The following is a 24,977-nucleotide window of genomic DNA, read 5'->3' on the forward strand; positions in this document are numbered from 1 at the left end:
CACTGCCAAGTGTGGCCCAATCCCCCCAAAAAACTATAGAAATAGGATGCCAAAGCCTATTTTTTCTATGACCTAGCAATACAGGAGCCTAAGTACAAAATATTTAAATAGGGCCCGGAGAGAGATAGCACAGCGGTGTTTGCCTTGCAAGCAGCCAATCCAGGACCAAAGGTGGTTGGTTCGAATCCCGGTGTCCCATATGGTCCCCCGTGCCTGCCAGGAGCTATTTCTGAGCAAACAGCCGGGAGTAACCCCTGAGCAACACCCGGTGTGGCCCAAAAACCAAAAAAAAAAATTTAAATATACTACATTTGAAACTGAACAGAACATTATAATGAGGTGGCTCTTTTCCTACTCTGCACAAAGTCTCTTCAAACTTTTCAACTCAAAAATTCAATACATGGATTTTCAAAATTTAATTTATGAATAATCATGTTTATATTTAACTAATTACAACTGGAGGCTAAATATATTTTTATTAGCTCACTAGCCACTTCTATTTCACTATTTGTAATCCTCTTTTGAATGCCTTTTTATCTACTTTAATGGGATGGTAGGGTTGGCCATTTTCCTATTGGTCGTGTGAGTAATTATTTATATAAATAATAAAATAATTATATATAAATTTAATGAATGGAAGCAGCTTTCAGGCACATATTATTGTAAATCAAAGGAAGATGAAAGGCAGTAAGAACAGGCTATGAGGAATGGGGAATATGTATATGCAGGTCAGATTTGAGAAGGTGGAGGACATGATGATTTGAATATCTTAGCATTAATATGTCCACTTGAGAAGGAGAGTAAAAAAAAAAGCGAGCATTAGCTAGTTGGTGAGGAGATACCTCTTTGTCATTGGTGCCACAGACCTTGGCGGTGATGGTTATAGGTGGACTATTAACAGGAGACCTAATGGCCACAGCAAGATGATTCTATTTCTCTGGAAAAAAAAAGTTTTGTCCTTTTGAATGTCTGAACTAGCCATGGTTGAACAATGGACATATGAATGCTACTTATCATGCATTGTCTTGTAGCAACTATCACAACTTATACCCACTATGACCCCCTCAACCCCCCACCAAAAAGCAATCCCAGGAATTCCCAGGTAACAGTCTTAGTAGAAACATAGCCACTGTTGATGGGGAAAATTTTTGTTCTAAAGGGGATGTCCAATGCACCCCATTGGATACCTATATATTTTAAGCTTCTGAGTTGCAATTTCAGTTCACTAGCCTAATACTGTCTTTCAGAAGAACTCAGACTTGAGGCATTTAATTCAGTTGAACTTTATCTCTAGCTTCTCTGTTCCAATTGTTTTTATCCTCTCCACTCATACTCCGCTTCTCTTAACTCTCTCTCTCCCTCCCTACTTCCCTCCCCATCCTCTCTCTCTGTAGCCCCTAACACATGGGCTCATTACATATGTCACAGTTCCTCTTAGAGTAAGTAAACATAGTTTGAAGCTAAGTCTTTACATATGGCCTTACCTGAACTAAACACACACACACACATATATATATATATATATATATATATATATATATATATATATATATATAAAATGCTCTTGTTTTCATTGACATCTTAGCATCTGCTGAGCAATAACTAAAATTAAAAATTTTAGTAGACAAAACTCTCCTGCTGTTCACATATATTGATGCAAATGCATGTCCCCAAATTTTAATGTAGATATAAACTTTATTGTTTGCTTAGTGAATATTTAAATGCTTTAAACGTATCAGAATTTGGGGTGAGAAATGTCCCTCAATTCTAAGTATGTTTTCTATTGTGTCAATGTTCTCAGCTTTGAGGCATCACACTTTAAAACATGTTTCTTCAAAATCTTATGTAATTATGTCCCTGAACACTTAGAAGGACAGAGCCCTGTCCCTTGGTAATCTTTCTGTAGTTGTAACAGGACTCCTTAATCAAGCTGCCTAGAAAGAACAATTTAATCAAGTTTAAATTCATCTCCTTCATTTCTACCATCATCCAGTCCTTATTTGCACTGGTGAAGTGGGGTATTCTTTTTATAACTGAAACCCAACTACATACATGTTTGTAATCCTGTTGCTTAAATAAAGATGTTATTTTTAAAAAGAGAGAGAATTGAATTTGTCATAGCAAATACCTAGCTTAAATCCTGGTAACGGTGTTTATATCATTTCTTTGGGCTATCTTTAAATTAACCTTATCAAAATCCAAATTGCGTTTAATATCACTTAAGCTTCATTAACAAATAAAGGATCTTAGTGATTGCCTTTTAAATAAATTTCATAAGCATCCAGTTTAATTTACTGATGCAAATCTGTGTCTGTGTGATTTTAAGGCTATATTGTAACACATTTGCATGTTTGATATTTTCAGATAAAATTCTGGAGGTAAATGAAGTTCAGAAAAATCAAAGTATGTGGACAGTTAATTTCACCCATTATCTTGGTGGTTTCATCCGCTGCTGAAAGGATTATAAATTTGCAATAATATTCTCAAGGGCAATTTGGTAGTATGTATTAAAATTAAAAATATGCACATCCCAAAGGCCAACAGTCTTTCAGAGAAGAAAGCTGAATAAGTATAGGGGGAGTATAAATAAAATTGCCTGGGTGCAGATCAGAGTAGCACTTAATAAGAAGAAAATTATAATATTCCTACGCTAAGATTTTTCTAAGTAAATTACTGAATGTCTCTTGTTCATATAGAATTCTCAAAGGTTATTCTTCATTAACTTGAAGTGATGTAAATTATATTCACCAGAAGGAAAGACAATCACAACTTATAGTTGAATAGTAAAAAAGCATTTAGTAAAATAACATATGCATATAAAACAACATGATTATATATGGGATGTTTATGTTTCTATGTCTATGAGTGCATACATTCATAGAGGCATTTATAAAAAAAGTTTAGAAAATGAATATAAAATAAAAACAATTGTTGGATGCTTGAATTTCAGTTTACTTTTACACTTATTCATTTCCAAATTACTTGAAAGTAGGAAATATTGAAATAGAAAAATATTTTATTTTTTAAATAATCTTCAATAGTTGAACATGTAAAATAGGAAATAATAAATGAATAATTCACTCCACTTGGCATTCCAAAAAATACCAAGATCATTTTTTCCCCAAATTGGAGGAATGTAGTGTGAAAATCATTTTAATTCAGTGAGAAAGACTTCTGAGACTGATCTGCTGTTTCTCTAATCTGGTCAACTTCAATAGTTTACCGAGGATTAGCAAAGCCATGGGTATGAGTCGTTTACCCCTTCAACTTCTTTTCCTGAAAATTCTGATTAGGTTGAAGGATCAGCTTCTCGAAGCTATTGCTAGTTTAGCCCCGGAACAGAGTAACTTCCTCCAGAGGAGGCAGATAACAGACCTGGTTCCTTTCAAATCTTGAATTATGCTTGCAAGGGGAGGCATGGCAGGGAGTCTGCACAATAGCTAGATGGGAAAGGAGAGTCTCCCAAATCCTTGTCAGGCGCAGACCCAAAACTTGAATGCCAAATTCAAGTTCCTCCCCCAGATTTCCAGGGTGCTGAGTTGAATCCAATCTTTTTACATCTGAGTTTTGCATCAAGGGACAAAGATTGGGAGTATCTCTTCGCTGGATCTTTTCAAGTTAAGAGACTTATAATAGTACAGCTCCAAATTCAGGAAATATCTTGTAATAATATGGCATTGCAGTAATGTATAGGCTAAAGTCATGTAAGAAATATTCGTCTCATTCCCACACTGAACTCAGTAATTATATAGGAGCTTGGACATTAAGGACCCAGACATAAAGGAGTGGGTTAAAAAGCATAATTATTGCTCAGACGCAGCCTGTGCCTGGGGACATTTCAGGCCAAGTCCTCTTCGATGAAATGAAAACACAGCCCCCCAAAGCAAATGGAAGCCTTCTCTTTCCTCCTGCTTCCATTTTTGCCCCCCTCCTGAATCAAATTTGGGAATATAACCCATAAAAAATAGCGTGTCATGATGATTGTTTATGAACAGGCCTGGTTGAAAATGGCACCAAAGCAGTATCTTTGGGTTGTAGAATTTTTGACGTTTTCAGTTCCTTAGAAACTCATAGATACTAAAGTTTCATATTTAAAATTTTATTTGAAATGTATGGTTCAGAGAAAACATTTAAAATTTTCATATATCAAAGGTTGTATCGTTAAAGAATGTACTAATTGATTCTTGGTATTGTGAAGATGGAATGCATTAATTAAAGATTCAAATCATTTCTAAGTACAGCAAGTCCTTGTCAAGTATTGCTTTCTTCAACATCCATTTTTAGGACTTGTTCGGATTAGTCATGATTTGGGTCTTACATTAATGCATTCAAGTTCAGTGTTTTAGTGTTTCTAATTATCTGTCTGATTGGGTGTGGATGTGAGTATGCCCCATAATGGACATACTTCCTGTCCAAGATTGGCTCCTGCTTTGTCTCGTGAGCTATTAAGATAGGCTGAAGTCATCTCCTACACTTAATTGTAATAAGTAGGTTGGGAAACAAATCAATAAATGAATGGACATATGTTATTGTTAAATATGAGAAACGTCGGAGATCGTTCTTTAGAAGTCCGGTGATAGTTTTGTCACCAGACCTTGTCATTAGAATTTATCTCTTAGCTTTATCCATCAGACTACGGTCAAAGTGTATTTGTGGTGTGTGTGTTTGTGGGCAGGTGTTGGGCCATCCCAAGTGGTGCTCAGGAGTTACTCCTGGCTCTGTGCTCAGAAATTACTCCTGGCAGTCTCTGTGGATCATATGGAATGCTAGGGATTGAACTCAGCTCAGTTGCTTGCAAGGCAAAGCAACTGCTCGCAAATACCTGCTGTGCTATTGCTCATATCACAGGTCAATTTTATTTCTTTAATACTTGCTTAAAGTTGTATTTTCCAAGAAAGGATTCATTGCACTTTTAAGTATACTGGAAGCAAGGTGATGTTCCAGCAGATGCCTAAGTTTCATCAAACCCAGGACAAGCCATCAAAGGAAAAAATGACTCTGCAATGTAATTAAAGAATCACTTACCAATAATCAGGAAACACAGTTCCAAAACTTGCTTTTTTGTTGAGTTTTCATATCATATTTTCTTAAGCCTCAAAAAAGTTCAGTCACTGGGCAAGATGAACTTCCTACAAAATTCACTTTTCCCCAAAATGCTCCATAGAAACTCTCTTTAAATTGTCCCATTGCTAATCCTATCTATACACAGATTTTTTTCTTTGCTGGTAATTCCTTCCTTTGCAGGAGCGACCCCTCCCTACAAAACCGAGACCTAACTTGTCTATCACATCTAATTTGTACTTAAAATATACCCTGTTAATCCCATTTTCTTAAGTGGAAGTGTCCTTGAAATATAATGAAGATGAGGGACTGGAGAGATATCACAGCAACAGGGCACTTGCCTTACATGCAGCAAATTCAAGTTTGGTCCCTGGCACCTCATATGGCCCCAAACCCACCAGAAGTGATCCCTGAGCACAGAACTACGAGTTAGCCTTGAGCACTTTTTTGTGTAGTCCCCAAACAGTATATCCCCACCAAATAATAATAGCAAAAAAAAAAAAAAAAAGAAAAGAAAAGAAAATTAGCAATACGGTTACAAGGTATGGGTCAAAGAGTCACAAAATAGGTGTTCAACAAAATTAATATTAAATTGATAAATTAATTTAATTTATTGTCCAACCCCCAGAAAAATATTCAATCTCATTTATTCTGTACAACTGGCAACTGGCATCAACATGTAGTTGGTTAGCAAGGTAAGTGCTGTAGGTACCTAAATTCAGTCTGACTTCTGATATTTTTTTTATTTTGGTTTTTGGACCACACCTGGTGACGTCCAGGGGTTACTCCTGGCTATGTGCTCAGAAATTGCTCCTGGCTCAGGGGACCATATGGTATGCCAGAAATTGAACCCAGATCTGTCCTGGGTCAGCAACATGCAAGGTAAATGCCCTACCAATATGCTACTGCTCCGGCCCCAGCTTCTGATTGTTTTTTATAACCCTGGAATGTCTGAAACAAGATTCAGTTTCTCTTGTGCTCTGTTGATCAACTGTCTCTCCTATTAACTATTGTGTGCTCTGTGCTGGCAGGCTTTTCGCAACTCCTACGCTCATTTCGATCACATTGTCCTCTACAAGACCCATTGATGAAACACCTGGACACAATGGTAGTCAAAAGTCACCGCCCAATTTTGCCATTTAATTTACATGTACTCTGTTTGAACTAGCAAAGCATCTAACAAGAGAGCAACATTAGAAACTTAAGGATTTTTTTTCCACTTGTGTTGGAGGGGTGAGGAGTGTTGTAAACTTTGTTAGACCAATGTCTTTCAAATGCTGATTTCCCAATAAGATTAATCAATATTTTACCCCTTTCCTAAGTGCTCATGTTGAAGCTGACCTGGGGTTGCTATTCAATGAAAGTAGGAAAAAAGCTCACTGGACTCTGTCATAGGAAGGTCAGTGATTGCTGCTATAGTTATTAAAACTATTTTAAGTATTCAGCCATACATACGTAAATTGTTTTTGAAAATGTTGTCTTGAGAATGTCAGGATTATTACAGAGAACCAGCAGTTAAAAAATTAATGATTTGTATTATTTCTATAGTTCTTGCCTTTTACTTTCCATTTGCATGTGTGTCCTTCCTTCTTTCTTTATCAATTAATCTATGGTGGCACAGCAGTGTTTTGTAAGTTCTCAATTGGGAATCATTGCATATTTAGGAAATGTCCAAGATTTCAGCTCTCTTTTTCAGCATGACGCTGCTAATGAAGAATGAGGAATAGATTTCTTTACATCTCTCTTTTCAAGTTGTCTTGCTTCCCCCGAAGGATTCTCTCTGAGGTCCTGGGACACTTCAATTCTAAAAAAAGATCTTGGTGTTTCACACAAGAAAACCAGTGTGAGCACAATCCAACACTGACTGTCTCTGAACAAGTGTGTGGTTTTTGGTTTGGTTTGGTATGGTTTGTTCCAGGAGCAATTTCTTTGATTTGCATTTCAGCAGTGTAAAAGATCTGAGAAGCATCCTAAAATGCTGGCAAACCATTAGTCAAACACTGCTTGCCCTGTGCTTTCTCCTTGGCATCTTCTAACAAAAACACAAAATATAATAATTTAAACAAGCAAACAAATGCGTGAACTCCAGAAACAATCATTCGAAGCTAAATGCAAGGTTTTGCTTCAGAGAGCTAAAGGTAAAAGGAACAGTCTTCTAAATATCAATCAACAGGCTCAGCAGAGGTGGTGGTAGTGGTGGGGCTGGAGAAGATGTTGTGTTGTTTCCTTGATCCCTATCTGGATTCCCAGAGTTCCACAGAACATTCCAAAAGTAATTTGGCTTTTGTGCACAGTGAAGAGGGACTAATGTTTTTCAACAGAATTTCATAAGGAGAGGTGGGGATAATTTTGGACTTGTCTTGCACAGGAGCTAACGATGGGGTGTGGCTAAAAGGAAAGAATAAGTCTTTTCTGATTTTCAGAGGAGAATCACTTTTCTAAAAAACCACCCTAGAGATGAATAATTGCCAGTTCTACTTTTGTGAATTTTGTGGTCGATTTGCCCAAGAGGATTCAGATTCTCAAAGCTTGCATAATAGATTTGTTAACAACAAACCAACTTATTATGAATTGACTAAAGAGATCCTCACATATTTTGGCAAATTATATTACCAACTGATTCCCTAATTCCTGAACTGCATCAAACTTGGCAAAATTGGAGTTCCCTAAAATTGATTTTGAGCATTTATACCTAGACATTCACTAAGTAAGATGTTAATAAAAGAATAAAAGAAAAAGGAATCAGAACTTTCCACCCAAGTGACTTAAAATATTTTTTAAAAATGGTCTCTAAACCACAATTGTTTAGCAGCAAGAGAGGAGACTCAATTATCTAATATTATCTATTATTTGGGTGGGGGTAAATTCCAGAAGTGGAAGTAAAATGTCAGTTATGCCCAAGGTCACATATATGTGGGTGATCTGAGAAAGGAATGTGGATGCCTGACTTGTAGCCAACACAGAGCTCCTTCTACTTTGGAGAAATCAGGGACCATGTGTGAGGAAGAAGCTTTGTGAATTCTTGCAGCTGGATCTGCAACCTCATCGATCCTTTTTTTTTGCTCACTGTACTTAGTAAACTACAGTATCACTTGTCACTTTATAATTTTCCTCATAGAGAAAACAGTTTTCTCTTTTCTCAGTTCTCTTGTGCTTGTGGAACAAGATATTTTTCAAGTGGGAAAATACTTGAAATATTCAATATTCTGGTCTGTTTTTCAAGGAGTAAGTTCTCAATGAAAAACTGATACTTTCTTCCTGTGGGGATGAGCAACAGTTGGCTACAGTTCCCTGAAACTTCCAGCATCTAGCAATAAAAAACATGTCCCATCCTAAAGAAACAAAAGAAAAATTATAGTAAAGTTGTAGCATTTCCTCTCTAGTCCCCAAAGGCCATCTGAAGACCTGGCTTAACATGCCAAATTAAGCCACGAGAATTTATCCATATTTAATAAGGATTAGTAAATGTTACTACATGGAACAAGACCTTGAAATAATTTATTTCCCAACTTCTAAGTCCTAGTTTCAGCATGGTCTCATTCCAGCCCTGACATAGGACGATGTCCCACAGTGTCCTCTGAGAATCTAAGTCGTGTATAGGACAAGCAGGAGGACTCTCCATGTGACAAAAGTTTTCTTTACACAGAAATAATAAAAGCACATGATGCTGAACTTCAATACAACATTATACATGGAAGATGCCAGACAACCTCCTCTCTCGTCCAAGATATTTGTTCTGAAAGCAGAAAAGCTGGTGCTGGCACAGGCTCAACTTCTTGCCCAAACTAAGTGTCCACCTGCAAACTTGGCAAAATTTGGAAACAATCCTAAATGACATATTTGGAGTGAGGATGATTCAGAGCCCTGAACTTTGGTTTCTCCAACTCCTGTTGGGTATACTCCATTCGATTTCTCGTCCATACTTGCCAAAAGCACAAGGACACAACTGGGACATTTGCTCATCGTATCTTTATTAAGATAAATAGGCAGCACTAAGTGTCTTTGGTTCATACAAAATAATCCCCTGGGCATAGCTCTTCCTCCTCCCAAATATCAGTGCTGTGTTTCCCTTCTCGCCAGGGATTGCATCATTTAAATGTTCAAAACACAGAGATTCTATCTGGAAGAAGCCTCAGAAAGTCGCCACAGAACCCCCAGGAGCTTGTACAAGCAAAACTCTGGCACCTTGGTCTAGACACTTCTCTTTGTAGAAAAATATTTGGACCCACACTGAACTGGGTTCTTTTAAGATAGTATTTGTACCTTCAGCACACTTTATTTTTCTTGAAGAAAAAATTGGGGTTTGCTTCCCAGAAAAAAACAGAAGTTGGGTGTGACTCTGAACACTGCCACTCCAGGTCTTTCTTCTTTGGTCAGGGCATCAAGTTGAAGAGCATAAAGTTTATGTCAATGGAAACTCAACACAGAGAGTTTGGGACCATCATCCTTAGAGACACAAAGCTATATTGTGGACTAGAATAAAATAGGCCTCTCCTGTACTCACAGAGATGAGACTGGCCTCCTCCACCTTTGTCTGGCCCTCACATTTCTTAAAGAATTTGCCTCAGGGAAAGTGCTTCATGACAAGACGCCTCTATGAATTCGAGGAAACATACCAACTTTACAGGAAGATAAAAGTTGACCTGCTTATCATCTCGGAGCTGGTCACTGTCGATGAGTCAGAATTGCACAAGCCCAAATGAGCATACTTTAGAGTTTTCCTTCCCAGGGTGTGTCTAAAATCTGAAAATATCAATAGTTTGCTCGTAACAAGAAAAGGTGATCATATTGCAGTGGACAAAAAAGAAGGGGCTGCAAGTATCAGGTTCACTCAGAGCATCCTGCCTCCATCACTCACCAACTGTTACACTTGCTGTCCTCCCCTGAATGTGGGATTAAAAAAAAGTACTACTTATTTGAGATTTTCCTGCTAATTAATCAGACAGCCCAGGCACAAGACTGTACCTATAAATTAAGTTTCGAGACATGTTAACTGTGAACACCTTACTGAAAGATACTTGTCCAGAGTTATTTAGCAAGTTCCAAGAAGGGAATTATTGACTTATGTATCCTTAAATTCCATCATGCAGACCAAGGTACTGTGTTTGAGAAAATGCTGGAAATGGTTCCAAACTATCAATGCACAAGAAGCTTGTGACCTGTTAGTTAACTCCCTTTATTTGAAGGATGAAGAAAATGAAGATTGAAAGTTGATGCATTGATAACACAACTGGGCCAGAACTTTTATGCTCAGTTTATTCTCCGGCTGTGCACTTTATTACTTACCAGGACTCTCCTGGCAGGGGAGGAGATAGGCTGCCTTGTTTTGCTTATACATACTTGTTTGTCTGTTTCTGGGGGGCCACACACAGCAGTGCTGAGGGCTTATTCTTGGTTCTTTATTCAGGGATCTTACCAGGAAACGCTCAGGAGACAATATAAAGAAATAGGGATCCAACTGGGATCAGTTGTGTGCAAGGCCTTACTTAGCTCTTGCAATCAATATTTTTCCTGGCCAGAATTTTTTCCCTGGGATTTTCCTAGATAACTAGTGTCATACTTTCAAAGTGACAGCTGGCATCAGTTATATCTGAGAGCACTTGAGGCTTAAAATATAAGAAAACAGATAGTAAAAACTCTGCAGCCTTTTAATCCATACTTCTACATCCTACCCTCTCACCCAAAAGGGTTTGGCAGTCTCAGGGAAGCCTGATACAGCAGTATCTGTCTAGTTAGTAGATTTTTAATTTTGTCTGTAATTCTAGAAGTGCTCTGTCACAAGAAAGGAGATAAACCAGTTTGGAGATGATCAACTCAACAGAGCTTTCTGGAGCGCAAGAACTGCCCCACATTGACACTTTTTGAGTTGCAATTCTTAGTCAATTTTCATTGTTTTCTAAGATTACTGTCACTCTGTCTACTCTGAACTTGTCACCTCTTGGCACAATGCCATCCCAGGACTATATCAAAGATTATCTGAATAAAGATACGTTGGCTGTGTCCAAATGGGATGTTTCACAATAGTGCTATCAGGGCAGAGATAAGAAAATGAGGGTTAGGTTATTGTGTGTATATTTAAAAAAAAATAAACTCCTCTAAACACCAATGTTGTGGGGTTCTGGCTCCCCCACCTTGTCAATTTAGCAACTGCACTTGGGACAAGGACAGACAAGATCTGATTTTAATTCTGACTGCTCTTTGTCCCCAAGAGTATTAGGGCCCTGGATGGTGTCCCACAAGGTTCAACTCCTTGCAAATCTTTGATCACATGACCTCTTCTTGGTGAGGCATCCTGGGAAAACTCAAGTAAAAATGAAATCGTCCAACCCCATAGAATCTCATCTCTTCATTGTCCCCTGCTGTACTTATTGTCACACAACTTACAAGTGATATCTTAATTTTTTTTTTCTGGTTTCACACATCATGATATTCAGGGCTTATTTTTGGCTCTGTGTTTAGGGACCACACCTGGCAGTGCTCAGGGGACCAGATGGGTGCTGGAAATCAATCCCAGGTCAGCTATGTGCAAAGCAAGTACCTTATGATTTGTCCTATCATGCTAATACTTATCTTCTTCTCTTTCTTCAAATTACATTCAGGCAAAGATTTTTGCATTCGGTTCACTATAGTAACATCAAGTGTCCAGAATAATATCCGATACATCTTATATAGGCTCAATGATCTGCCCAATTCTTGCAATGCATACTTCAGAAAAAAAGTTTAAAAAAAATTGGGGGACTTTTTTTCTTAGTTGATTTGGCTTTTCACATCACCTCCATTGGCCCTATATCTGTGGATGGCATGCTATCAAGAGTAGCCTGACCAATTGAACACAAATAGTAGTAGTTGCATTTCTGTAGACGTAAACATAGGGCAAGCACTTTGTAAAACAGGACTGCGTCTTAATTATCTAAACTTATTAAAAACACTCCCCACAAAATTTTTGAATTTGAAATATTCATCCTAAAGAGAGCAATTAAAAAAGTTTTCTAGACTCCGTGTACATCATGTGTGATCATAAAGCTAAAATTGAACTCAGATATATGAGAAATGTAAGATTAAATATGACAATGATAGAAATAATGCAATCAAGATAGATGTTTCTGAAGCCTTGTAAGGGCATGGGCAAACACACATAATACTAAATGTTTATAAGGGTAGGAAAACTTTATTATGTAGTATGTCATGTCTTTGTTCAGATATGCATGTAGACAAATGGAATGTAGGAAACTATAAATCTTAATGACAGTTACTTCTGAATAGAAAGACTGTGGCTGATTATAATTTTTTATTCACATTTTCCTAAGTTTCTATAATGCTATTCTATTACTTTTATAATAAAAATGTATGCAGTTCTCTTTAACATGGAAAAGTTTCATTTATATAGATAAGGTGTTTAGAGTAGTGAATCTTCATTATTTTGTATCAATATAGATTAAGTTAAACTGTTTAAAAAAACAAACGTTTCTGGAAGTTTTAAGGTTAACATTAAATTGTTGCAGAAACTGAAACTATAAAGGGACACCCTTGTTAAAAACAAACTTGGGTGACAACAATGATAAACTCTAGGAAAAGATTAATTTCGGGTTTGATCATTTTCTTTCTGTAATCATGGAAATTTTTTTTGGAAAATGCTGTTTTGGGGTTCAATAATTACTTGAAAAGGCAACAAAAACTTATTATTAAAGGACAAACTTTGAGGGTTTATACAATAATGGGGAGCTAGTGACAAAATAAGATTGTTTTTTAACACAGTTGTTCAAGGGTCAGTATGAAGCTAAAAGAGAGGGAAAGAACGTTTCTTTCATTTAAGAATCCAGCATCAGGAAGACACAGGGCAGGAAGTCGGATCTTTTTTCAATTCATTTGAAATGATAAGGTGAAGACAGCCTAAAAGGACTTTTTAATTATATGATGAGAGGAAGGAAAAGAGGGAGAGGGACAGACCAGGAGAAGCCTGTTTTGTATGGTCAGTGATGAAGGAGGAATGGGAATGCTAAAGGGGAAAAGTCCTTGGAGGAGTTCTCCCAAGAATGAAGAGAACGAAACAAAGACAACCAGAGGCAAGTGACAAGATTTCTTATGGGAGAACAGAAAAGGCAACCCACTTGATCAAGTCCACTGTCCCCTCTCCATGTGGCAGCAGGTGACATCTAGTGATGCAGGAAGAGATAAGTAACCTTCCTCAAGTCTGTATATGTGACCCACGGTCAGGAGGGGGTGAGCTGAGGCAGCAGGAGGGGCTGGTTGGTGGTCAGGGTCACAGAATAAAGCCTTCTTTCAGCCCCAGAACTCATGGGGGCAGGACCTAAATAACAAATCATATGGTACCAACTTGTGGGCATTTTCTGGGGAGGGCATAAAATATTTATGAAATAAAGGCCCTCCCCAACTAGGGTATCTACGTCCAGTTCATAGACATGTTCTTTTCTTTCTTTTTCTTTCTTTCTTTCTTTCTTTCTTTCTTTCTTTCTTTCTTTCTTTCTTTCTTTCTTTCTTTCTTTCTTTCTTTCTTTCTTTCTTTCTTTCTTTCTTTCTTTCTTTCTTTCTTTCTTTCCTTCCTTCCTTCCTTCCTTCCTTCCTTCCTTCCTTCCTTCCTTCCTTCCTTCCTTCCTTCCTTCCTTCCTTCCTTCCTTCCTTCCTTCCTTCCTTCCTTCCTTCCTTCCTTCCTTCCTTTCTTTCTTTCTTTCTTTCTTTCCTCAATAGTAACAATCAATGAGTTTAAAAAGTTATTTTGTGAGATTAAATTAAATCTTCCCTTTGTTTCTTTTTAAAAAAAAATTAGGAGCAGAAGAGATGGCACAGTGAATAGGGAATTTGCCTTACATGATTCCAACCCAGGTTAGATGCCAATAATCTATTGGGGGTGACTCCTGAATACAGAGTCAGGAGTAATCCCCAAGCATTACCAAATGTGGCCCAAAATTCCAAAGTAAAAGACAGCTTTATTTTTTTCACTGAAACAAAATTGTATTTGTTAAAGGAAATTGAGAGAGATGAGAAGAAAGAGGAGGACAGACAGAGTCAGAGACACTGAGAGAGATATGTTCTAAAAAGAACACTGGTTTCTCTAGAGTAAAAAAGAAACTTTTTAAAAACAATTCCTAATCTAGTGATGGTCTAAAATAAGAGTTCAGATATTGTTACCATTTTCCACTCTAAGATATGATTAATAAAACTATCATGAAGAGCAAGAAAATTCCATCCTTATGTTCTCTGGAAGCAGTGCCAGTCTAAGACCCACTTAACCTTCCTAAAGCTAGAGTAGAGCCTTCCTATTAGAGGTGCCCTTTCTGATGACCCTCTCTGGATTTTTCTCTTCTAGACACTCTGTGCTAATTTAACAACGAACCTGAATGTTCTTAGAAGCAGTAATGAACAGGTTAAAGAGGAGCAGATTTCAAACATGTCTAATCCAATAAGAGGCTTGGTAAAACATGCGTTATCACTTAAAGAATAAATGTTTAAAAATAAAGCACAGATGTGAAATTTGAATAGGAGAGAAAAGAAAGAGAGAAAAAGGGAGATATTATCCTCTTGATATGTGTGCAAAACTTTATTTTGGTCATATGTGGTCCAGCATGTTGTTCTGGTCAACTTCTAGGTATTGTAGGTACTTCAATTACTGAAGCCAAGCAAGAAAATTCTGAAACTTAAAAGCCAAAAAAATAATCATCCATTTGTATATTTCTCAAAAGTGGACTAGGCAATAACAGTTCCCTTTTCCCATTTTTTAAAAAATGGTATACTTAACTAGAAAAGAGTGAAGTTTTTCTAAAATTAACAATACTTATACTAGATTGAAAACTTAAAACAAAGTTGTGTGGGTGTGTAAGCATTTATAATAAAAGATAGGTATTTGGGTTGATAATCCAAAATTAATAGAGTTATCTATTTTCAGAGGACACATTACCTGGCCTCTACAAAGATGTTTGAATTTTCGTAATATTGACTAGATATTTTAACGTTGGCTTCCTCTGTGCCCCTGCCATCCACCAAATAAAGACATTTGTATTATGAACTAGTAGTATCTTTCTTAAAGATAATAAAAACCAAAACATCAGGAAAATAGTCTATACTTTTTTCAACAGTCCAAGAACAGTATATGCCCCCAAAAGGTGTTTGGAGATGGGAACTAGAGAAATTTTAAAAATGTTTCTCTTTAACATTTCAGAGAGTGTCATATCAGAGTCAGCTTGATGCTGTAGAAAAGTACACTTCTAATAGCATTCTAGAAGCACGGCCCACAGAGAAGATACTTGACTTTACACTCTTTGTGTGGCAACTAGTAAATGTAAGGGATTCCCTAGGTATTAGAGTTGAAGTACCACTACCAGAGTAATGGTTAAGAGCACATCAGTGTTTTGTCCAATTAGTTGAAGACTTAAGAGGCGCATCAAGTATGTAGAGTTTTCAAAACACCAAACATTTCAGTTTTTACCTCCAAGAAATGTGATAACATCAGCCTGCTGAGAAGGAACTTCAGTGTTTTCGTATTTTTTTTAAAGACTTCTCTAGAAAATAGAATAAAGACACTTTTCACTAACGACAATGATAAATAGAGATGTGGCTAGATTCTACCAGTGGGACATGAGCAGATTAGCCCAAAGTGAGCCTGCAGTTCAAACCAATGCGTTTGCAATTGAGCTATTTGATCTGGGGCAAGTCTGTGATGCATTAGAATGTTGGGACCAAATCAAGCTTTGCTGGAGCTCATCCAACCACAACAGGATGCTATGGGAACCCTACTAGAGTTCCTTCACCACTGCCTAATTGTGTTCACCTCCTGAACCATAAAGAATAATTAAAAGTCATCTGCATACAATGCAATGGAAGTGTACAACTTTGTGTGGCCTCAGTTGGAGGGGAAAACATATTCCTGGGTATCCCTCCCACACAGGTGCTTCTTACTTATGCAGGCATAATGTTTTCATCTCAGCTGAAATGGAAGTTTGACTAGTCTTTTCAGTCCTTGAATCTGCTTTCCTAAACATATTCTTGGGTACCTTTTGGCTAAGTCTTAGAGACCTTCTCATGATCTTGTGGACAACATAGGGAAGGTCGAGTTTGTACTCAAATAAATTACGCGGTATGGACTTGGATTTTTCTCTAGAATGTTGATGTGCGCAAAGGACTTCTTTTCTCCACAAATTTTGAGGGCCATGACACAAAACAGTACACTTTTAACATTTTCTTTTTTTTTTTTTTTTTTTGGTTTTTCGGCCACACCCGGTGGTGCTCAGGGGTTACTCCTGGCTGTCTGCTCAGAAATAGCTCCTGGCAGGCACAGGGAACCATATGGGACACCGGGATTCGAACCAACCACCTTTGGTCCTGGATCGGCTGCTTGCAAGGCAAACACCGCTGTGCTATCTCTCCAGGCCCAACATTTTATTTTATTACCTACCTATTTCCTGGTAGCCAAAAGTAATGCCTAAAATTGGTAGAATAGAGAATTAGAAAAAATAAAGTACAATTAATCTCTGATCACAAAAGTATTCTAACTAGTTCTGAGAAAGAAGCTGGTTCTCATTTTAACTAAACAATAGTGCCTGGCCCTCATTTAAAGAGGCATTTTCATCAAGGATGTGCATATCACTACTTCAGCACAGAGAGGAACTTTTGGGAATAAGGGTAAGATTTGGTGTAAACTTTCTTCAAAAACTCTTTAGCAGCAGAAAAATCCAACAATTTCAGAATTAATTGTTTTGATGTTAGTTCTTTCTCCAAGGATGAAGGCAAGAGTAGGGAGCATTGGACCCAATACCTAAAGAAAGAAAGACTACACTTTTTCATACTATTTTAAGGAACTCTGTTGAGAGGATACCAGAGCATTGAAACAGTTAACCCACACCCAACGGGAAGAAATGATTCACCACTTTGCTCACTCTAGAAACAACATTAGAGAAATAAAAGAAGTACAGTAAAAATTGTCAGGTGTATACTTGTGAAGAAATGGAATTTAAATGTATATGTCTACTACCAAACTATGATGAATCCTTTTTCTTTTTATGCGACATTAGCAGAAATTGAATTTGTACTCCTATCTTGCCTTTATATCATGCTCAGTCTTGAATCAGCCAAATGTCAACACCCAAAAAGTGTCATAAAGATTCTTTTGTTGTGAAGCCTCATTGGAGTTTATGAACTCACTTCATATCACCTTCGCCAGGATTCTTGACAAGTATTTAACAGAAGTTTTGGTTTTTCTACATAAGTTGATTTATGAGACACTCAGAAATTTTAAGGGCTAAAGTGGAAAGGTTCAATTTAAAATAATAAGTAACCTATGCCACACCTGAAACCCAGTGGTATTTTATTTGAAAAGGACTCCATAAATTGGAGGGTGTTTAAATAAAACAATATGGTAAAATGATTGGGAAGAAAGATTCAAAATAGCCACTGCAACACACAATTCGGGTTCATGATAGCTATATAAAATGTTTTTCATCCTGGCAGTAAAGAACATAGAACCATAGTGTGTGCATCATTGAATGAATAGTTCTTGTCTCCTATTAACTTCTATCAGCAATTGGTGTGTTCCTGGATAATAAGAATTACAAAACTAAATCTAGTCTAAACTCATAATTAATTTATTATTTTATTTTTAATAAGATATGCTGCTAATTTAGTCACTTATCCATTTATATGCTTAAAAAATAATTGCCAAATGCCTATCGTAAGTTAGCACTGTACAAGGCCCACAGATAAATTGTCAAAAATAAAAAACCATGAGAAATTTTTTCAGTCTTCATGGAACTCATAAATTCTTATTAATTAGTAGACCAGATAGGTATTAGGCAAATTATCAAAAATAAATGAAAATAAATGAGAAACTATTATTACAATAAAATACACGACAGCCAATGTGTCAAATTGGTGTGTGAGTCAATTGAGAAATCTCCTAGAAGCTGCTCCAGAAAAGTAATGTGCAACTGAGATTGTTTAAATAAATAGTTCTCAGGTAGGTGAGGAAAAGTTTCTGGCTATGAGAATTTCATGGACAAAACCCAAAATACTTTTAATGTGTATTATACAACCAGCGAGGGTATAGAATGATGACTGGAAGTTCATGATTGTAGCCTAAGATCTATCTTAAAAATACATTAAAATATTAAAAAAGTAAAAAGATTAAAATTTAAATATAAATAAAAATGAAGGTAGTAAGGTAATAAAATCCAGAGACAACTGAAAGGAGGGCCAGAAGGACCAGTCCATGGCAGAAAGCATGTGACAAGGAGCAGGAGTGCAGTTAGAGAAGGATCCACTATGACAATGATGGTTTAAACTGATCACTCTGGCCAAGAACTGGGCGCCAAAAGTGGACAATGAAATATGCATACTCCCCTTTCAATAACAATAGTGCAAATCACAGTGTCAAAAAGGAGAGGAGCAGAAAAAGTGGAGAGTGAGAGAGATAGAGAGAAAGAGGGGGAGAGAGGAAGAGAGAGAGAGTCTACCCAGAGTCAGGCAGGGGGGTTATAGGAAGGATGAGGGAATCTAGGGATATTGGTGGTGGGAAATGTGTACTAGTGAAGAGTGTCGGACACTGTATGAGTCAAATGCAATCATGAACAATTTTGTAACCATGGTGCTTAAATAAATAAATTTTTTTTTGTTTTGATTTTTGGGCCACTCCTGGTGATGCTCAGGGATTACTCCTGGCTACACACTCAGAAATCACTTCTGGCTCAGGGACCATGTGGGACCCTGGAGGATCAAACCAGGTCCATCCTGGTTGTGTGCAAGGAAAATGCCTACTGCTGTGCTATAGCTCCAGCCCCAAATAAAATAATTATTTAAAAAAATATCTTTTACTGAAGCCAGAATCTTTAGCCTGGCCTTTAGACTGGCTAGATTTCTCCAGGACACAACATCACTCTGATAAGTTGAATACTCATTTTATCAGACAATTTACTCCTTGCCTAACTTAAAAAAAATAGAAAAGGCTTAACTCTAATGGAATGTGCTTCTAAACGTCAACAATAAAGAAGGTCATTTTTTTTTCAAAGGACCTAGTTTTATCTATTTATCTTAAAAATATCATCAGCTGTGACAAACAAGTTCTGGCATTTCTTCTCTTAGCACTACCTAGAAGTGGCAATATTTCTTTAAAATAAAAAAAGTCAGTATAAGCAATGTGATTCTTTTGAGACTAGAACCAGAGGATTGGGAAAATGGGTTCAGTCAACTGATCATGAACAAATTCCTTTCAGCCATACCCAGAGAAGCCTTCCCTGTATTCATGCTATAAGGCATGTATATTCTGCTTTCAAAACAGTATTTATGATCCAGGAAAGACTACTCTTAGCAGATCCTGCAAAACAGTCTTACAGAGTCCAACCTCTCTATTACCACACTTCCTGGAAACTCACCTTGTTACCTCCTGGTCTATATTTTCAAACCATAATTTACTTATTTATTATGTTCATGGGTTATTGGTTCTCTTTGCCTCCATGCCTCTCTTCAAAATAAACTTTAAAAAGAAGGAATATTTATCTAATTTGGTCATGGATTTAATCTCAAAATGCTTAAAATTCTGACACCAAAAGGACATTCAACACATTTACAGAGTTGAATGTTACTGTTGTGCTCAATATTACCAAACTACCCAACCCTCTCATCTTCATGTTTCTAGACAGGTTGACAAATGCAGGTTGGCCCATTGAAACCGAGCATATCTGATGATATCCTTGAAATGTAGACTGAAGCCATGACCCTCAATGTTGTTTTAGGAAGGCAAATTTAGGTATAAGCCAAGTTTCAGCACTCTTATAGAACATGGCTGCAGTTCTATATGGCCAGAATGAGTAGTATTATGATAATCAAGTCATCTGGCATTTTTTAAGAGCTGAAATAAATCAAGTGAAATATGGGATAATTTTTTCACTACATTAGATAAAATACATCTTTGTGACTCCTAATTATCTGGGTGCAAGCCTGGCACTTAGTAAGTTTGCAATTATTGTTTTGTTTAAAAAAAGTGAGGTAACGGCTATAAATGTACTTTATTTACTTTATTTTTCATACCATAGGACACACACCTTTCGCCCCCAAAAAAGTGCATCTTGTAGAGCAAATGCCTCCTTGACCTGAAGCCTGAGTGCAGGGGAGAGGAGCATTTAAAAATTATGTGTGTCATATGGACAGGTGCGTCTTATAGAATAAAAAATATGGTATATGCATGTAGCACTTCGCAAAAATTGGCATGTCGGACCCATGCATTCATGCATATAAATATTTCTCAATTTTCTACTACATCATTGTCAATGTACCATTATTTTTGATAACTGGGGTGTGGGGACTAATTCTTATCAGTAATTAAAAACTATATGCACAGTGGAGAGACTTTCCATATCAAATGAAAAGAGTTGAAGATATAGCCTTTTATTAGCAAGTTGGATTTAGCATCCTTGAAGATCCCGAGGATTTTTCATTCCACTATTCTGTTCCTGAAGGAGTATACAATCCTCTTGGTCAATCACAAAGTGATAACAACTGAATTCTGGAACATACTCTCCAGAGTAACTCATTTGATTGACATCTACTTGATTCTTATACAAAGCCAGCAAATTTAATAAGCACTGTGAACCTCAACAGTGCAGGAAGCTGGACAGAGGTTCTGACCTGTGTGTTCTCTGCTTTTCAAGTGCTTGAGCTTCAGGAGAGTGTAGGTAGAAGTCCTTAACATTTATCTACTCTTCCTCTCCCAGAGTTCAAGAGTGTTTGCAATGATTGATGACTCTAAAGTGTGGGGGAACAGGATGAATAAAATAAAAATTTACACCTGAGGTTGAAAGGGATAGAATCCGTTAGTAGCAGTAACATTTGTAGTAATAGCAGAAACAATAATGCTAGTAATGTAGTAATAATTGTAGGAGTAAGAACAGTAGTATACACATTTATGTATCAGCTATGTTAAAAATATTTTATATAGGGGCTACACACGTGGAAGGGTATTGGACCATGGTTTGATCCCCCGGCATCCCTTATGGTCCCCCAAATCAGGAGTGATTTCTGAGCACATAGCAGGAGTAACCCCTGAGCATCACTGGGTGTGGCCCCAAAGAAGCAAAAAATAGAATAAACAAAATACTTCATATACTTTATAATTCACCACTATCCTTCATATTAACTAATTATTCCAATTTACAGATATGATCATTGAGGTTCCAGAACTTTTGCTCTTTGCCTTGTATCACTTCGTTAATAAATGCTAAAAAAAAAAGATTCATCCCAAGGAGTCTACTACCGAAGGAATCAGCTAAATTTCATTTATGTGGTAAATGACCTCTTTTGGTAGCAGGTGACATGGGATGTCTGATTATAAAGCACCCAAACCTCAGGGTTTCTCCTTCAAAGAAGTATCAATTCTCCATTTTTCAATGGGAGTTGACGAATCAATGCATAAATGGCCCTTAAACTCATACCCGGCACAAGGTAAGAGGTCAAAAGTATTAGTGGTTATTAATGTGATCAAATAGCCTAAGCCAAAGAGCTCCAGGCAGCGCTCATGCTTTGTGAATGTCTGAATATCATTCATAAATGATTTTGTCCCAACTTCTTCAAGATTTACAATACTAAGAGAAATTCCCACCTTTTGGAACATACCTCAGAGAGCTGAATTCTCCTGAATGTGGATTATGTTTGGACGCAGGCAGACAAATCCAAAGATTGAGCCCTCTAGCAATTATTAGCAATGTCTTGGACTTCTTATTCAATAACCCCAAATCCCAGCTATGACTCTTAAGCAAATGGGATGGGTAATTCTGGCATCCAACCACAGTGGCTATGAGAATCTAAGACAGAATTCTTGACGGACATGAATACTCGTTTTGTCATAGAGTAAGTAGTCAGGAGTAAATAAAAGGGGTGATTTTATAAGCAAATTAATCATTCTCCTTCAGATTTTTATTATTTGCAACAAAGCTACATAAACATGTGCATTTCTGTCATCTGTGGCCAGTAGGATTTGGGGAAAAATTTCAAGCTTAAATTACTGAAGAGCCCATCCTCCTCCTCTATGGCTTCTTGTTTCCACAACAGCCCTTCAAACCTTGCTTTAGCCCAGGCAGGAGCCTAACTCAGCATGGCTGGAGTTTCCCAAATGTGCCCCATGATACCCAAAACCAGGCCTGTCATGAATAATGAAGGCTTTGTGCAGTTTCCCAGGAGTAAATTGAAGGGCTACACTCAAACCTTCCTGGAATCCAAGAGTGCATTTTCATGATGCTGGGGAGGGGGGAGGAAAAGCAGCCTTAAAGACATTCCTAGCTGGGGAAAAAATAGAGGGACATATATGGGGCAAAGTACCTAAGAGACAGACAGAAATATAAGCTATTATGCTGGAGAGAAAGGCCTCAAGCGGCAATCTCTAATGGGAAGCAATCCCAGGTCATTTAAGATCTTAGATGGTGGCCACCAAGTCTGGAATCAGCAAACACACAAAAAGTGAAGCGAAATCATCTATGATCTCAAACTCGATGGTTACCAAGAACTAGAAATTCTCTAAAGAAGTGGCGGTCAAGATAGGCCAAAACTCTTCTGCACACCCACCCCCCAAATCAGGGGCGAGTGTCTCCTTAGCAACTGACTGACCTGAGGCCTTTGGATCATGTATGCATCGTAGCTGGACTCGTGGTACTTGGCCGTAATATCTGGGCTGTAGCCAGCATCACATGTGCATGGTATATTCGAGCTCAGGGGCTGTTTCCTAGGCCTATAAACCTGTGGGAGAAAGCTACAATGGTTAGGTGCAGGAGGAGAGGGTGCAGGATACGTGGGGAAGGAAGTAGGAGGAAGCAGAGGAAGCTAGTTTTGACTTTCCATAATCAACATGGGTAGAAAAACCCAAGGTGAAGAAGATGCACAGCTCCAAAGAGATCAGAGTAAAGCAGTCCCTGGGGATTCAGGATCAGCGATAGCGAGGCATGCTGCTCTGTGGAATGACCCCAATGTCTCGCAGTGACTAGGACCTTCCTTTTGCAGGAGGGTGCACCCAGGCACATGACAGTGGCCTTACTCTCCCTTTCTTTCTACTTCTCTGTCTCTCACTCTCTTGCTTTCTCTCCTCTCTCACTACTTCTTGCTCTCTGTCTCCATCTCTCTCTCTCTCTCTCTCTCTCTCTCTCTCTCTCCATTTTTCTCTCACACACACAGCCAGCCTAATAAGAAATGGACTCTGATTTAGGGCTTAAGAATGTCTTTTTCTTCTGGAAGAAGAAAACGGGGTCCCCAATTATAAAGGGGCAAAGGGACGTGCTTTACCCTTTGTGTTTTGCTTTAACTCACGCCCACAAGTAGAGTCAATCATGGGGGCTGAAGTCAATGCAGACACATGACATACGGTTCAGTGTAGCATTTAAGAGCTTCAAAATCACATGTGAACCTAGATGTGGGAGAGGCCATATGGGACGGAAGGCCAATGCGCACTGAAGCCTTCTAAATAGGATTCCTAAGATAGGCTCCAAGTGACTAAGTTGACCTTTTGTTTCCAATTGCCACCAAGTTATAGAAAAAGGAGAAACAATCTCTGAAGATTTCAGGAATGATTTGCAATCTGTTTGAGGCACAATTACGTGAATTTAAATAACCTCCAGAAAACCATCCAGAAAGCAAAGGACTTTCTCCACAAATCAGCAGTATGTCCCTCCAAGAAGTCAATAGAATATAAAGGAGGAAAAACCACGATAAGAGAATAAACATCTGATTAAAAATGTTGGATTCATAATGATTGGAAAGGTCAAGAATAGCCCGGCAGTGTTGGCACTGGGAAATACTCTGACTTAAAGATTCTGGAGGACACAAGAAGAATCAAGTTGGAAATATGAAGACAAAGAAATATAAAGATGAACGAAGTGAATTTTGGTATTTGTTGGAGAGACAAGAGGATAATGTAAGCCAGATAGAAGATAACAGCTCCAACAGGAAAGAAAGTGTCCAGACTTTAATTCATAGTTCTAGAATTGATTCAACAGTCATACAAAGTCCACTGGAAGGAAGAGAGCTGAGAGCTATTTTTTTTTGGGGGGGGGGATGATGCTAATTGAAAAGAAAGGAAAACAGCACTGGATGCAAATCCCATAAGCCAAAGCACATGCACGTAGATAACAGAAAAGCAGTAAAATGGTTTTACAGTTAAAACTGGGGCCATTCCACTCCTACCTGGCTTCAGCTGATTGAGCACGCAGAATGGACATGGAGAAATGAGGAGTAGCTAAACCCCGAGAAAGCAACCCAAGGCCCCCAATCCAGCTCTTTCATGCAGGAGACCCTACCTGCTGCTTTAACTGGTGCACTAGACGATCTTTTTCCCGCTTGAGGGCCATAACTTCATCCTGCGTCTTTTTCTTTTTGGAGGCAGACAATTCCAACAAGGCAATGTTTGCATCTTTTTCACTGATCGCTGCAAGTAGTGCTTCCTGTCTGGTAAAAAAAAAAAAATCACTGTTATTTTTTATAAACTTAAATCACATTTCATAGTTGCGATGACACAAGAGATTGCTTCAATGAATAGTTAGAAATTTGCCTAATATTTATGACAAACTATTATGACTTCAGAGTAGGGAGGATTACTGGGTCATAATTTCTGTGTTCCAATAGATCATTGTTTTCTGAGAAAAGCATCTTTTAGTGGTTTATGGAAACAGCTACATGTTATAAATGGATGGAGCAAATATGAACATTCAATCCTAGTACATTTTCATTTATCTACATATATATCCATCTAGTCATCCAGCCATAAGCCTACTAGCCCATCCATCCATCTCCAAAAGAGAATACAGGTGTCTCAAGGTAATCCAACAAAAACATGCAATAATTACATTATCAAGTATTATTTTTCATGCAAGATTTTCTTTTCTAGGTAGACAATACTAGTAGAGTTGACTTTCCATTTTATTTCTATAAGTGATATT

At 37.7% G+C, this 24,977-nt stretch overlaps 1 protein-coding gene across 3 annotated transcripts in view; it reads right to left on the bottom strand.

Moving 5' to 3' along the window:
• Positions 1-24,977, bottom strand: part of ERC2 (ELKS/RAB6-interacting/CAST family member 2) — a 1,176,444-nt gene that overhangs the window by 244,238 nt on the left and 907,229 nt on the right. For 2 of the 3 annotated variants that reach the window (XR_007497513.1, XM_049776157.1), the window contains exons 15-16: positions 24,339-24,486; positions 22,660-22,788 (exon numbers count right to left, since the gene is read on the bottom strand). Coding sequence is in view for 1 of the 3 variants with exons in the window: in XM_049776157.1 (XP_049632114.1) it covers positions 22,660-22,788; positions 24,339-24,486 (277 nt within the window). In the remaining 2 variants the exon portion in view is untranslated. The remainder of the gene's footprint in view (positions 1-22,659; positions 22,789-24,338; positions 24,487-24,977) is intronic. The other variant, XR_007497514.1, reaches the window with a different exon arrangement.

The sequence above is a fragment of the Suncus etruscus genome, chromosome 7, assembly GCF_024139225.1.
Source record: "Suncus etruscus isolate mSunEtr1 chromosome 7, mSunEtr1.pri.cur, whole genome shotgun sequence".
Lineage (NCBI taxonomy): Eukaryota > Metazoa > Chordata > Mammalia > Eulipotyphla > Soricidae > Suncus > Suncus etruscus.